General features: G+C 46.9%; 1 protein-coding gene across 1 annotated transcript in view; it reads left to right on the top strand.

Moving 5' to 3' along the window:
- The first annotated feature begins 11,697 nt into the window (after nt 1–11,697).
- Nucleotides 11,698–12,859, top strand: part of GPD1L (glycerol-3-phosphate dehydrogenase 1 like) — a 58,088-nt gene continuing 56,926 nt past the window's right edge. The window contains exon 1 of the mRNA XM_052658837.1: nt 11,698–11,823. Coding sequence (XP_052514797.1) covers nt 11,777–11,823 — 47 coding nt within the window. The 5' untranslated portion in view covers nt 11,698–11,776. The remainder of the gene's footprint in view (nt 11,824–12,859) is intronic.

Raw genomic sequence — 12,859 nt, 5'->3', positions numbered from 1 at the left:
TGATGTTGACCTTTTCTGACAGACACTGTGGCTTCAATCAACTGAAACTTGGACTCTGTCAACCTCTGTCCCCATTCCGACTCCTCTGCTCGAGCCCCTTCATTAGTATGTATGTTCTCTTAGCTTAAAACTTCCCCATTTTGCTTTTCCAGAAGACTGCTTTGGGGAAGATTCCAGTATTCTCCTTGCTGCTGCTGCTGCTAAGTCACTTCAGTCGTGTCCGACTCTTCGCGACCCCGTGGACTGCAGCCTACCAGGCTACTCTGCCCGTGGGATTTTCCAGGCAAGAGTGCTGGAGTGGGGTGCCATCGCCTTCTCTAAGTATTCTCCTTACTTGCTGCAAATAGTAAATCCTTCCGTCTCTCGATCAGTTGTGTCTTTTGGCTCACCATCCATCAAGAGGGGAACTTGGACTGAATGGCACGGCTCTCCTTTACATGAAGCACTCCCAAATGTCATTCTCCTAACGACTGTTTTCCAGAGCAGGTTCCTTTCTCAGAGGGAGAGTTCTGTGGTTTCCTGGCAGGGACACGACTGAGCGACTGACATAATTTGTAGACCTGGGGTTTTGTGGGGGAGGGGGCAGGAGAGAGAACAAGCAGGAAGGGAAACCCCGTATCTATAAAATGAGCAGAAAGGAATGGTCCCTCCTCCACCCACTCTCCACACTTCCCCACAAAATACAGGTGAAAAATATGCCGAAATGCACCACCCCCATAACAGCAGTCACTGCCTGAACATGTATTTTGATCACAGCTGCTACCAACCAAAGCAGAGACGGCGTTTCTCTCAGTTTTGCCTTCCCAGTTCCATAAATACACACACAGAGGAGGGAGTCATTACAAATATCTGTTAAGTAAATAAACACGTGTGCTATAATATGCCTGTGTTATCATCCCCGGCTCGCTAAAGTGAATCAATAATATCTTTGGGACTTCCTTGGTGGTCCACTGGTTAAGGTTCTGCCTTCCAATGCAGGGGACGTGGGTTTGATCCCTGGGCAGGGAACAAAGATCCCACATGTGGCAACTAGAGAGGCCCACACACCTCAGTACTGAGCCCACATCCTCTAGAGCCTGTGCCACAAGATAAGTCCATACACAGACCCACAGCAGTAAAGACCCAACACTGCCCCAAAGTAAAAAAAAAAAAAAAAAAACACTGTTCCCTGCCCAGCCCACCCCCAATTAAAAAACATTCAAAAAAAAAAAGAACAGGAACTTCCCCGGCGCAGGGGACATGTATTACATCCCTGGTCTTGGAACTAAGATTCTGGGCCCCCACAGCTACGCAGCCCAAGAATTCTGGGGCCTGTGTGCTACAACTAAGACTCAATGCAGCCAAATTAAAAATTTTTTTTAAATCAATAATATCTTTATATATGAAAGTGAGTTTGGAGTATACATGTGATCTTTTCTCCCTTCACCTTTGACAGTAGGGCATTCAGCCTTTACTCTGCCAGGAAACCACAGAACTCTCCCTTTGACAAATTAACCTGCTCTGGAGAACAGTGGTTAGGATAACGACATTTGGGACCTGCTGTTACCCACCCAGCCCCTCTCTGTTGACAAGCCTGCCCAACGCGCCTGGTGGTGCCTCACTCTTAACTATGAACAGCTCACAAGACCAAACATCTGAAAAACCCTCTGCCCTGACAGATAGCACTCACAGGATAATGCAAAAACAAAAGAAAACGAAGGGGGGAAACCTATAATTAATAAGCTCAAAGAGATAAAAAGAAAAAAAGAGAAGGAACTCTTAGAAACTGAAACCACTAACAAAGCCTTTTATAAAAGACGCCCAGAAAGAGTTGCAATATAGGATCCAGAAAATTGGGGGGTCAGGGGTAGAATGGGCGCAGGCAAACAGAAATGAGGAAAGAAAAGACTTTGGAGAAGAAGACAAGTGCTAAATGATAAAAGTTTCAGACAGAAGCTCCAGAGAAAGTGGATAAGAGCTAGTTCTTGAAGAAATGAGACAAGAAATCTTCACAGCATTGAAAAACATAGTAATTCCAATGGAAAGTTCATCACTGGATTTAGACAGACCCAGGACAGGAGTATCATCATGAAATTTCAGGACCCTGAGGATAAAAAGAAGATCCTAAAACTTTCAAAGAAAGAAAAGCAGGTCATATAGAAAGGAACAGTGTAGTAGGGAATAGACTAGGTGGCTTTCAAACAGAGATACAGAAAATGGAGCATGGTAATCAAAATACAAATTTATTCCCAGCTCCTGCCTTAGCTCAGCAGAGGAGCCCAGAGCTGGAAGGGCATGTCAGGAATCCTCACAGTCCAGCTGCTAGTTCTGAGTTTAGGGAGTGAGCCTAGGTTCCTCCATCACTTCTGCACCCCTCCTCAGGGAAAAGGGCAAAGTGCAAGGACTTTGGATGCTGATTCCTTCCAGGTTACAACCTGGAACTTCTGGCCAGAGCTTAGTCATCTGTCCAGAGTGCACTGCAAGAAAGGCTAGGAAATGTGATCTCCTTTTCTTAAAAGGAAAAAGGAATGGATTCTGGAGGACAAAAATTATCAGCTCTGGACTGTCTTACTTCACACATCACTGGATACTGGATACTGGATACTTACTTCACTTCATCACTGGCCAATGAATAATGTCTCATAATTTGAGAGAAAATGATCTTTACCCTCGGATGTCATATTAGTCCAGTATCAAGGTGAGGTCAGAACAAAACCATTAAAGACCTAGAAACAGAATGTTTACCAAGTTCTTGACTGATGCGCTGTACTTAACTAAGGAGTAATCCAATAAGAAAGACATGGGATCCAAGAAGCAGGCTTGGAGAACAAGTAGGTCAGGATGGTGAAAGAGACCAATGACGGCGGGAAAGAAATCTCCAGGGAAAAAAATGGAATCAATAAAATAGCCAACACACTTGGTCATTTGGGGAAAATTACTGATAGGAATACACTTGATCCAACAGAGCAAATGATAAAACCTTAAGGAACAGCAGAAAAAAAAACCATGTGAGCCAAAAAAACCAAGGCAATTATTAGGTGCAACACTCCCGTCCACCAGTCACCCAACTGGTGGCCCAAGACAAAAATCTGCAAGTCATCCTTAACTTTTCCCCTCCTCCCATCCCTTCAAATGCAGCCAGAGTGATCATCTAAAAGATAAATATGAGCACATCACTTAGCCGCCTAACTGCTTCAATATTCCCCCTCTGCCTTCAAAATAAAACCAACCCCCTACAAGAGAACCCTCTGTTGTCTGGTCCCCATCCACCTGTCTGCCTCATCCGTCTTTACCTCTTGATCAATCCTCCAACTTGCTCAACTTTGAGATCCTTCAGATCTCAAAGGAACCAAGGACTACTTCTCTTTTGCCTTCAACCCTTCAGACAGGTTGTTCTCTCTGCTGCAAACACTCTTAATTCCTACACATCCTTCAGTTCAGACATCCTCCTACAAGAAAGTCTTACCTGGCCCCCTGGGCCCCCTGGGTACCACTCCCATCTGTCCCCAGATTGACCCGTTTCCTATTGGAACAACATCAGGCTGGACTCTATGGAAGACGGTGATGGCTTAGTTGCCAAGTAGTGTGCGACTCTTATGATCCCATGGACTGTAACCTGCCAGGCTCCTCTGTCCATTGGATTTTGCAGGCATGAATACTGAAGTGTGTTGCTAATGTTGGAGTGTTTTGCCATTTTCTCCTCCAGGGGAACTTCCTGACCTCGGGATCAAACCCAGGTCTCCTACATTGCAAGTAGATTCTTTACCCACTAAGCCATCAGGGAAGCTCCTCTATGAAAGATACTTGTTTTTATTTGACCTCCTTTCCAGACTGTAAACTTTGTCTCTATTTTTCAACATTGTATCCTCAGTTCCTGGCACAAGGCAGGAGTCGAGTGTTGAATAGCAGATGAACAAGACTCATCTAGAGCCAAGACTAGGTTAACATTTGATTTTCCATCAAGTAGAAGCTGAATAAATCTCTCTGCCTCTCTCAGGTTGGGTACAATGCTGAATCTGATCATTTCATCGTTAAAACTCCCAAGTTCTCCAAGTCATCCAAGGTGGCTGCAACCCAGATGTAATCAATAATAGTACCCAGTGCTTGGCTAAGAGCTGGTTTCTAAATAAAGCTAGGTTTTAGTAGCATGATTTTTTAATTTTTTTTTTTCAGTAGTGTGATCTTTAGAAGAACCAACAGATCCCCAATCTAAGGGGCTGGTGCTGAAGTACAGCTGGTGGATACAACCTGATGTACAAACCTTGCTTGATAATTTAATAAACTTTAATATGAACAGATTGCAATTGACAGTGGCTACTGTTAAGTGTCTGGAACTCTATTTGGTTCTTTCAAGCAGTGAAATCTGCCTTTTATCTAAGCTTGTTTCTTTTCCCCAAGGAAGTGAGATAAAAGCCCATATAAGTTTCCAGAATGAGGCATTGTTTTCTTTAGCCAAAAATCTGTAGATTCTCATTAGACTGTCAGTAGCAATATTGAAGATGGGTAATTTCATCTGAAGCTTGTCATACCAAGGATAAATGTTACCATGGGCGGGGTGGGGTGGGGTGCGGTGCTGTACGGCGTGTAATTAGGAGGCAGAGAGGTGGCCCATGCACTGGATGGAGTGGATAAGTATTTCTTGAGTGTGGCCCAAGTTTATGTCTTCCCCAGAATTAGAGGAATGAAGTTAACCAGTATCAGCTTGTGAAAATATTTTCAGTGCCACAGAGAAGTGAGAAAAAGAAAGATTTTGTGAGAGGAAGAGTTTTCTAAGGAGTGTCCTTTATTCTTTTCACTCTTCAAGTTTTCATTATGTGAATTCATTTTTTTGAGAATGACTGATGTTTGTGATATGAAATAATGTTAAGTGGGGACACAAATAACAGAATGAGGTGTCCATGCAAGAAACTGGTAACAAGGTTTCATCAAGAGAGGGAAACAGGGGCTGGGAAAAGGAGGGAGAGGAACTTCCCTGGTGGACCAGTGGTTAAGACTCTGGCTTTCAATGCAAGGGGTGCGGGTTCCATCCCTGGTTGGGCAGCTAAGATCCTACATGCCTCATGACCAAAAAAACCAAAAATATAAAACAGAAGGAATATTGTTTAACAAATTCAATAAAGACTGAAAAAACAGTCAACTATCAAAAAAAAGAAAAAGAAAAGGAGGGAGGGAGAGAGAATTTCACCCTATAGCCTTTCCATAGCTTCCCCCATAACTCAATGGTAAAGAATCTGCCTGCAGTGCAGGAGATGAGGGTTGGTTCCCTGGGTTGGGAAGATCCCCTGGAGAAGGAAATGGCGACCCACTCCAGTGTTCTTGCCTGGAGAATTCCATGGGCAGAGGAGCCTGGCGGGCTGCAGTCCATGGGCTTGCAAACAAGTAGGACACGACTGAGAGCAGCTGAGCACACGCGGCAAATGGTTTCTGTCCTTATTTGGAAAAAAAAAATTGCTAATTCTACATCAGACTTTCAGACAAGAAAAATGTGTTTAATCTATAAAATCCCAAGACCTAGGAACTATTTCGAAATATTCTTCTGACAAGCCTGTATTAACTAAATGCCTTCTCGCGCCAGCTAAAGAAGGCATGTGTGTCCCATCTCGGGTAACGTCTGTGGTGCCCAACAGGTTAAGTTGGTGACAGCCAGTTTTCTCTACTGTGAGGTTACTCTTTTATCTCTTGTAAGAAATTTACGTGGAGATTCTGAGGCCAAGTATCTTGTCCCTCGAAAAACCTCCACCACTATTTTGGCAACCACTGTTGACTGTGGAACTTAATGTTTATTTGTTGGCCTGCTATTGTAAGCAAGACTGTCTCTTCTGTTGCTTTGCTTCCTTATTTCTCTAAATCACCATGGACCCATGACTTTTCAGTTCATTCAAAGCCCGTTACTATCGTTATTTACTTTATTTTTTAGCTATTTATTATTTACTTATTTTTTTATTTTAGTTACAGTACACTGATTCACAACATTTTGTTAGTTACACAGCAAACTGATTCAGTTACATGTGTCTGTGCTCAACCATGTTCAACTCTGCAACTCAATGGACTGTAGCCTGTCAGGCTCCTCTGCCCATGGGATTCTCCAGGCAAGAATATGGGAGTGGGTTGCTGTTTCCTTCTCCAGGGGATCTTCCTGACCCAGGGGTCGAACCCTCATCTCTTGTGTCTCCTGCACTGGAAGGCAGGTTCTTTACCAGTTGAGCCAACTTGAAAGCCCAGTTACACACATAAATGTATATTCTTCTTCAGATTCTTTTCTCTTTTTAGGATATTATAAGATATTGAATGTAGTTCCCAGTGCTATGGAGTAAATCCTCATTGTTTATCATTATTTACTTTAATGATTGCGTTGACCCAGATTTGGCTACTGGGAGGGAAATCATATTTTTTTTCCTCTTAAACCATAGACCACAAGGCCCTACAATTTAGTCTGCCTAAATTCTGCCTCTTTGACCACAGTTCTCCCTTCTCTCACATTTGTTCACCCTTCTATAGCTCTTTCTGTTCCTTAAACACAGAGGCTGTTTATTTCCTGCTGCAGGGCCTTTGCACTGGCTATTTCCTCTTCCTGGAAGGCTGGCTCCTTTGATTCTCTCAGATGTCTCTCCTCAGAGTACTTCTCTTCTCATTTAATTTAAGGCTAGCCTCTCTCTCCCTCTCCTCCTCTTTTCTGTGTTTTCTCCCTCTCCCTCTCTACTGGTTCCTTCCTAGGAATAGTCCAGCATGTTCTAGCCTTTTCCACATGATTTAAAGGGGGGGGGGGGAACCTTCAAATTCTTCCCTTTCCCTTGGGTTTTGCCATCCCTCCCCACACGACCCCAGCCCTCATCTTCTGCTGACAGCCAAACTTTTGGAAAGCAGTTTCTACACTCTCTCAAGTGCCATTTCTTTGTTTTCCATTTAAGCCTCCATCTACTTCAAGCTCTGCCCAGAACCAAAACTGAAATCTTCTGACCAGGCCCACCAACAACCAGGGAGGTGGCTACCTGTACCAGACCTTTCCAGTATGGACTGGAGAAAAGTATCCCTCTGCAGGGGCACTTGTTTCCATCTGTCAGAAAAAGGTACTCTCAAACACACATATCTACAATGTACACAGTAGGCATGGTGCCCACTGGCCTTGTGCAGTGTGTTACCTGCACAACCATACTTTGCCAGCAGCCTTCTGCTAGCCTGAAAGGTGTACTCTGGTCTCATCTTATCTGACCACCCTCAAATTCCCCTGTGACCACCCCTCCTGCTGGAAATGTGGTCTTCCTTGACGACCACAACACCACACCCTGTATTCCTTCTGCCCCTTCCTCGTTCTCCCAGGCTCTTAAATGTTAAATCCATTTCAGAATCCTGTCCTGCTTTGCCTTCCTTTGTTACCTGACCCATCTGTGTGAGTGATCTCAATCCCTTTCACTCAACGCTTATAGAGTGTCCACTCCATGATTGGCAGTGTTCTAAGCACTGAGCCCCTGAGTTCATCCTGATGATCTACAAACATGTCTCCCTAACTGCCTTCCTGAAATCTATATGTGGAAACCAAATGGACTCCTTAGACTTAACTTCTCCAGATCTGAGCTCATCATCCCTCTCTTCATATCGATGACTCTTCCTATTTTAGCAAATGATGCTCGTTCAATTGTCCAAGCCTGAAAGGTGGAGACATCCTACACTCTTTCATTTCTCTGCCCCCCAAAAGCAGTAAGTCTTATCTTTCTACTTCCTAGGCATGTCTCAGTTTCACCCACATCTTCCCATCACTGTCACCACCACACTGACCTCCATCCTATGTATCCGGTATCACTTTCCATGTAGAATAAACACTGCATCACAGATGTAGAAAAAAAACTTACGGTTACCAAGGGACACGATGGAGGAAAGATAATTGGAAGATTTGGATTGACATGCACATATGTACGTACTACTATATAAAAAATAGATAACTAGGGTCTTCCCTGGCAGTCCAGAGGTTAGGACTGCCAACTTAAAAAGAAAAATGCACAACATGAAAGTTGAGAGTTAAGTCTTATTTGGGGCAAAATGAGGAATACTATGGGAGCTTCCAAGGTGGCACCAGTGATAAAGAACCCGCCTGTCAATGCAGGAGACACCGGAGATGCAGGTTCAATTCCTGGATTGGGAAGATCCCCTGGAGGAGGGCCTGGCAACCTACTCCAGTATTCTTGCATGGAGAATCCCACTGACAGAGGAGCCTGTGGGGTACAGTCCACAGGGTCACAAAGAGTTGGACACGACTGACGCAACTTAGCACACACACATAAAGTGTACTATAGCCTGGGAGACAGCTCTGAGAACCTGCTTCAAAGAGGTAGGGTGCAAGGTGATTTTGGTGAAGAGGGGTACATGCAGTGAAGGATGCATTTTTTGCAGGTTTCTACTAGTCATGAGGAGTAGTGGTCATCATGAAGGATTTTAGTGCTTTCTAGATAATGAGGAGATACAAGAATTGGGCTCATAAAATCAGCTCCTGAAAATATTTAACTATCTGAAGTCCTGTTCTGCCAGTTTTTGCTAGAGCACAGAGTGCATTTCTGCTTTCCACCCTGAAATCCTTTCAGTGGATGTTGAAAGTCAGCAGCTGCAGCAGCAAATGATTTAATCCTTGTAGAGGCAGATGGCAAGGGCCAATTTGTACTTCACAAGATTCTGTGCTTTCACTGCCTAGGGCCCAGGTTCAATCCCTAGTTGGGAAACTAAGATCGCCACATGCCACGTGATGTGGCAAAAAAATAAAATAAATAAAATTAAAAATAACTAATAAGAACCTACTGTATAGTACAGAGAACTCTACTTAATACTCTGTAATGATCTATATGGGAATGGGATCTAAAAAAGAATGAAAGTATGCATATGTACGACTGAATCACTTTGCTATACACCTGAAACTAACATAACAATGTGAATCAACTATACCCCAATAAACATTAATTAAAAACAAACAGGCTCCCATCTGGCCTCTGCCTCCTGGACCTGATGATGTCAAGCTCCTACCTGAAAGTCTACACTGGCTTCTTCTGCCCATAGGATTTCAGTTCTAATTCTCTGATATGGTTTGCAAGGCCAATCATGACCAGACACCTCCTCCACCTCCCAACTTTCATTCCTCTTCATTTCCCTTGCCCTTCATACTCTTCCCCTTATTTGTTCTCCCTTCCATCCTTACTGAGCTCCTTTTAGTTTCTGAACATGTCATCTGTTTGTAATCTCTGAATCTTAGTCAATGCTAGTCCCCCTGCCTGGAAGAGCTCCTTTGAGTCCCCTCCCAGCCTATCACCTTGCTGATTGCACCTTTTTTCTTAAAAAAAAAAAAAAAAAAAAAACCTTATTTGGTTGCACCTGGTCTTAGCAGCCAATGAAGCATCTTGGAAGTGAAGCCTCCAACTCTCTTTGATCATGTACCCCATGTGGAGAGAGCTGTCCCCTCTGATTCTAGAGCTAAACAGATGAATGTGGTTGCCTGGAGACCTAAACTTGGGATGCTCTGTTAAGCAACAAGAAATAACCAGGGGGTTGTTGAGCCCTGGAAGTGGAGTGTTGCTGCCTGACATGCACCATTGGCTTTGGGACCCGGCAGCAGGCAGGCGTCTAAAGGCTCAGGGATGGTGTCAGAGACAGGGTAGAAGGCTGAAGCTGGGGGCGTAAGAGAGCAATGGAGTCTCCAGTTACAGAGGAGAGTTTGGCAATACTGTTGCCATTGTCTCCTGTACTTAGAAAGTCAGAACTGTGCTTCAGGAATTCAGTGACCTGGTGAAGGAGACCGCTGGGCTGTTTCTAAAGGGCTTCCAGGCTTCTCCTAGCTGCCTGATGAATTTTCATCAAGATACGTGCATAACCCAGTCATGCTGTCTCCATGCATCATGCACTGAGGCGTAAACAACCTGGGACTTCTCCAGGTCGCTCAAGAGTCAGCTTGTCCAATGAGACTGGCTAGCGTGTTGTCATCTGGGTTGTTCAACCCTCCTGGGGAAGGAGACCCACAGAAGGCCAACTGGCAGCACTGCCATCTTAGCAGACCAGGAGGGGACTGGCAGAGAACCAGAGATCTCAGCACTAGACCTTCTCCTCTTCCCCATGCTCCCCGTTAGGTCAATATACAAAAGTGTTTCTAACATATACACAATAATATAAAGAATAACCAACCCTCCTCTCCACTATAACCACAACCCTGCATTTTGTGTTCGTTTCCCTTCTTTTCCTTTACAGTTATGCTATGTATGTATATATCTACAGTGATACAGGTAATTTTGCTTGTTTCTGAACTGACAGAACTAGAATTCTACCGTGTGCAATCTCTTGCAGTTTGCTTTATTCTCTCAACGTTCTACCCATGGGTTTCACCTCTGTGGTTTTGGTTTCGATCTTTGCAACCGGTCTATCAAATAAATGGCTACTCACTATGTCCATCCTGGCACAATGTGTTGTGCATCTCGGGTGGCCGATAAACCCTCTATGATGATGCTGTGCAAGATGAGTTCACAGAACAGCCAGACCACTCATTTTCACGCAGACGTAGTTGCAACATCGGGGAAACCGAGTGTCCACATGAGGAGTGGAAAGCAGGCTTTGTCTCACCCACTCTCTCTCTAGGGAGTTTTTTGAGTTAGTACCATCAATAATAGAAGTAAAATTTTCATATAATGTAGACGGAACAAAAATAACAGTTAATCCTCTGGGCATCAAACTAACAGGCCTAATATTTTTCTAGGTACTGGAGTATTTGTTTCCTCCGCCAGTCTCTGATATTTTAGTTCTCTGGCTCTCAATTTTGAGTCCTTTTGTAGTCACCCCCTGAACATTAAAAACTCTGGATGTCTGTATCGCATTCCGGGAGATTCTGATGCAATCGGTCTGAGGTGATGCCCTTGCGTGGAGGTTTTGAAAAGTTCCAGAGACTCAGAGATGTAGTGGAGTTGAGAATCTCTGGTTCACACCACTTCGTTTCCTCCTCAGGGTCCAGCGCGGCGCCTGGTGGAAAGTGATGCTCAGAATGGATACACAACGTTCAGTTTCTCAGGAAGAGAGGAAGCGAGGCCTCAGAACCTCAAACCCTTCGGGTGCCCTGGGGCGAAGACCACTGAGGAGCCAAGTCCTGCCAAGCTAGTGGGTGAGGGCGACGCCCCCGTGCCCAGGTCTCTCCCCAACTGCCCCGACTCTAGAAAGTTCCCACCCTGGAGGGCAGGTACTCTCCGGTCAATTCTCAAAGGCCTCAGAAGATACACGGCCACCGCGAAGTTTGGCGGTGCCAGGTGGTTTCTTGTTTCCACAGGTGAGGCAGAGTCTGAAGAAACTAAGGTGGCCTCTTGGGGCTCTGGGCCAAACCGGGTCGACTTTAGTCCAGAGTCCTCTCTTGGCTTCAAATTGCAGCCTGGCAGCACCTCCCGAGACAGGTGGAGAGGGAGGCACCAGAGAATGCCTGCTCCGCGAGGAAGGCGGTGCGTCCCCTGCGCCCGGAGCGCGTGTCTAGGCGAAACCAGCCAGAGCTGCACGTGGCGCGGCGGGAGAGGACGTCTGCGGAAGCGGACTACAAGTCCCGAGAGGCCTCGCGCTGGGATGGGCGGGGCCTCGCGGGGCCGGGCGTGCGCAGTGGCTCTCGGGAGTGGCGGGGCTGCCTCTCCGGGCTGTCAGCTGTGGCCCCGGGCGCCCGGGCGGGGGTGGTTGCGGCCATTGGCCGAGAGGCGGCGGGGCGGGGCCGTCGTGCGCCGCAGCGGGTTCATGCCGAGCGGGTGGAGGCGGGCCGCCGATCCGGTAGGCGCGCGCCGGTCTGCAGCTTACGGCCTGAACCATGGCAGCGGCGCCCCTGAAAGTGTGCATCGTGGGCTCGGGGAACTGGTGAGCGGCAGCGGGCGGGCGGCGCGGACTCCGCCTCCAGGAAGCCCCTCTCCAGGGCGAGCGAGGATGCGCGTCCCCGCCGCGGCGAGGACACCCGGCACCGCGCGTGGGGAGGCGGGGCGGGCAGCGTCGCGGCCCGGCTGGGCACCGCGCACCCGGGGAGGCCGCGCCGAGGCACCAGCTGGGGAGGCCCAGAGCCCGCGTGCTCATGGAGGCGGCGCAGAGAGAGGGGACGGGTGCCCGCGGGCACCTGTCTGCGCTCGCGGCACCAGGCAGCGGACGCTCGGGGGCCACCTGCTCGCCACGCCCGGGGGGTTTGGGCAACATCCTCAGGACGTTCTCCATTCTCCTGGGCAGATCGCCTGGGTAGAGGAGTTGTAGGAGGCTCGAGCATTCTTCCTGGGGTTTCCGTGTCAAGGAAACCGAGGCAGAGGGGGATGAAGGGTGCCTGCCATGCAGGTCGAGGGCGGGGCCGGCTCTGCCCTTCCAAGTGCAAGTCCGGCTCCAGGCTTCTGCTAAGTCCCGTATCTTACTAACATGTCGGGAAGAAAATCCAAGTTGCCTACAGCCTGGGCTTCTCCAGTAGCTCAAGGGCTTTGGGAATTCTTAGCTGGGGGGCCGGGGCGGAGTGGGGGGGATGTTTGCGAAGCTTTGCGTCCCCGCTGTGCTAGGAGTTCTCGTAAGAACTTTAAATGTTAGCCCTTTTAGTTCCCTTTCTCAGACTAATACAGTTGGATTATTTGGTGTGTTTGGGTGACTGTAGAGGAAAGTGGGCTGGGGGCGAGGAGGCGGAATATGGTATAGCATCTGATATTTTCAATCTTTTTCCATGGCTGCCCGCTGTTTTTCCCACATTCGAGGGACTGGTATAAGAATAGTTAAAAGAGTGATGTCCTTTAAGTCCTGTGGCCGCACACTCATCAAGTTCACAAGTTCACGCTTGTAGCAGTCCTACAGAAATTGGTACTAGTTACTCGGTCTTCCTCTTTAAGACTTGGCCCAGAAAGTACTTTTTGGAGGAAACCTTTTCTGATTC

Source organism: Budorcas taxicolor, chromosome 1 (assembly GCF_023091745.1).
Source record: "Budorcas taxicolor isolate Tak-1 chromosome 1, Takin1.1, whole genome shotgun sequence".
NCBI lineage: Eukaryota > Metazoa > Chordata > Mammalia > Artiodactyla > Bovidae > Budorcas > Budorcas taxicolor.
This window is presented reverse-complemented; position numbering and strand designations above follow the sequence as displayed.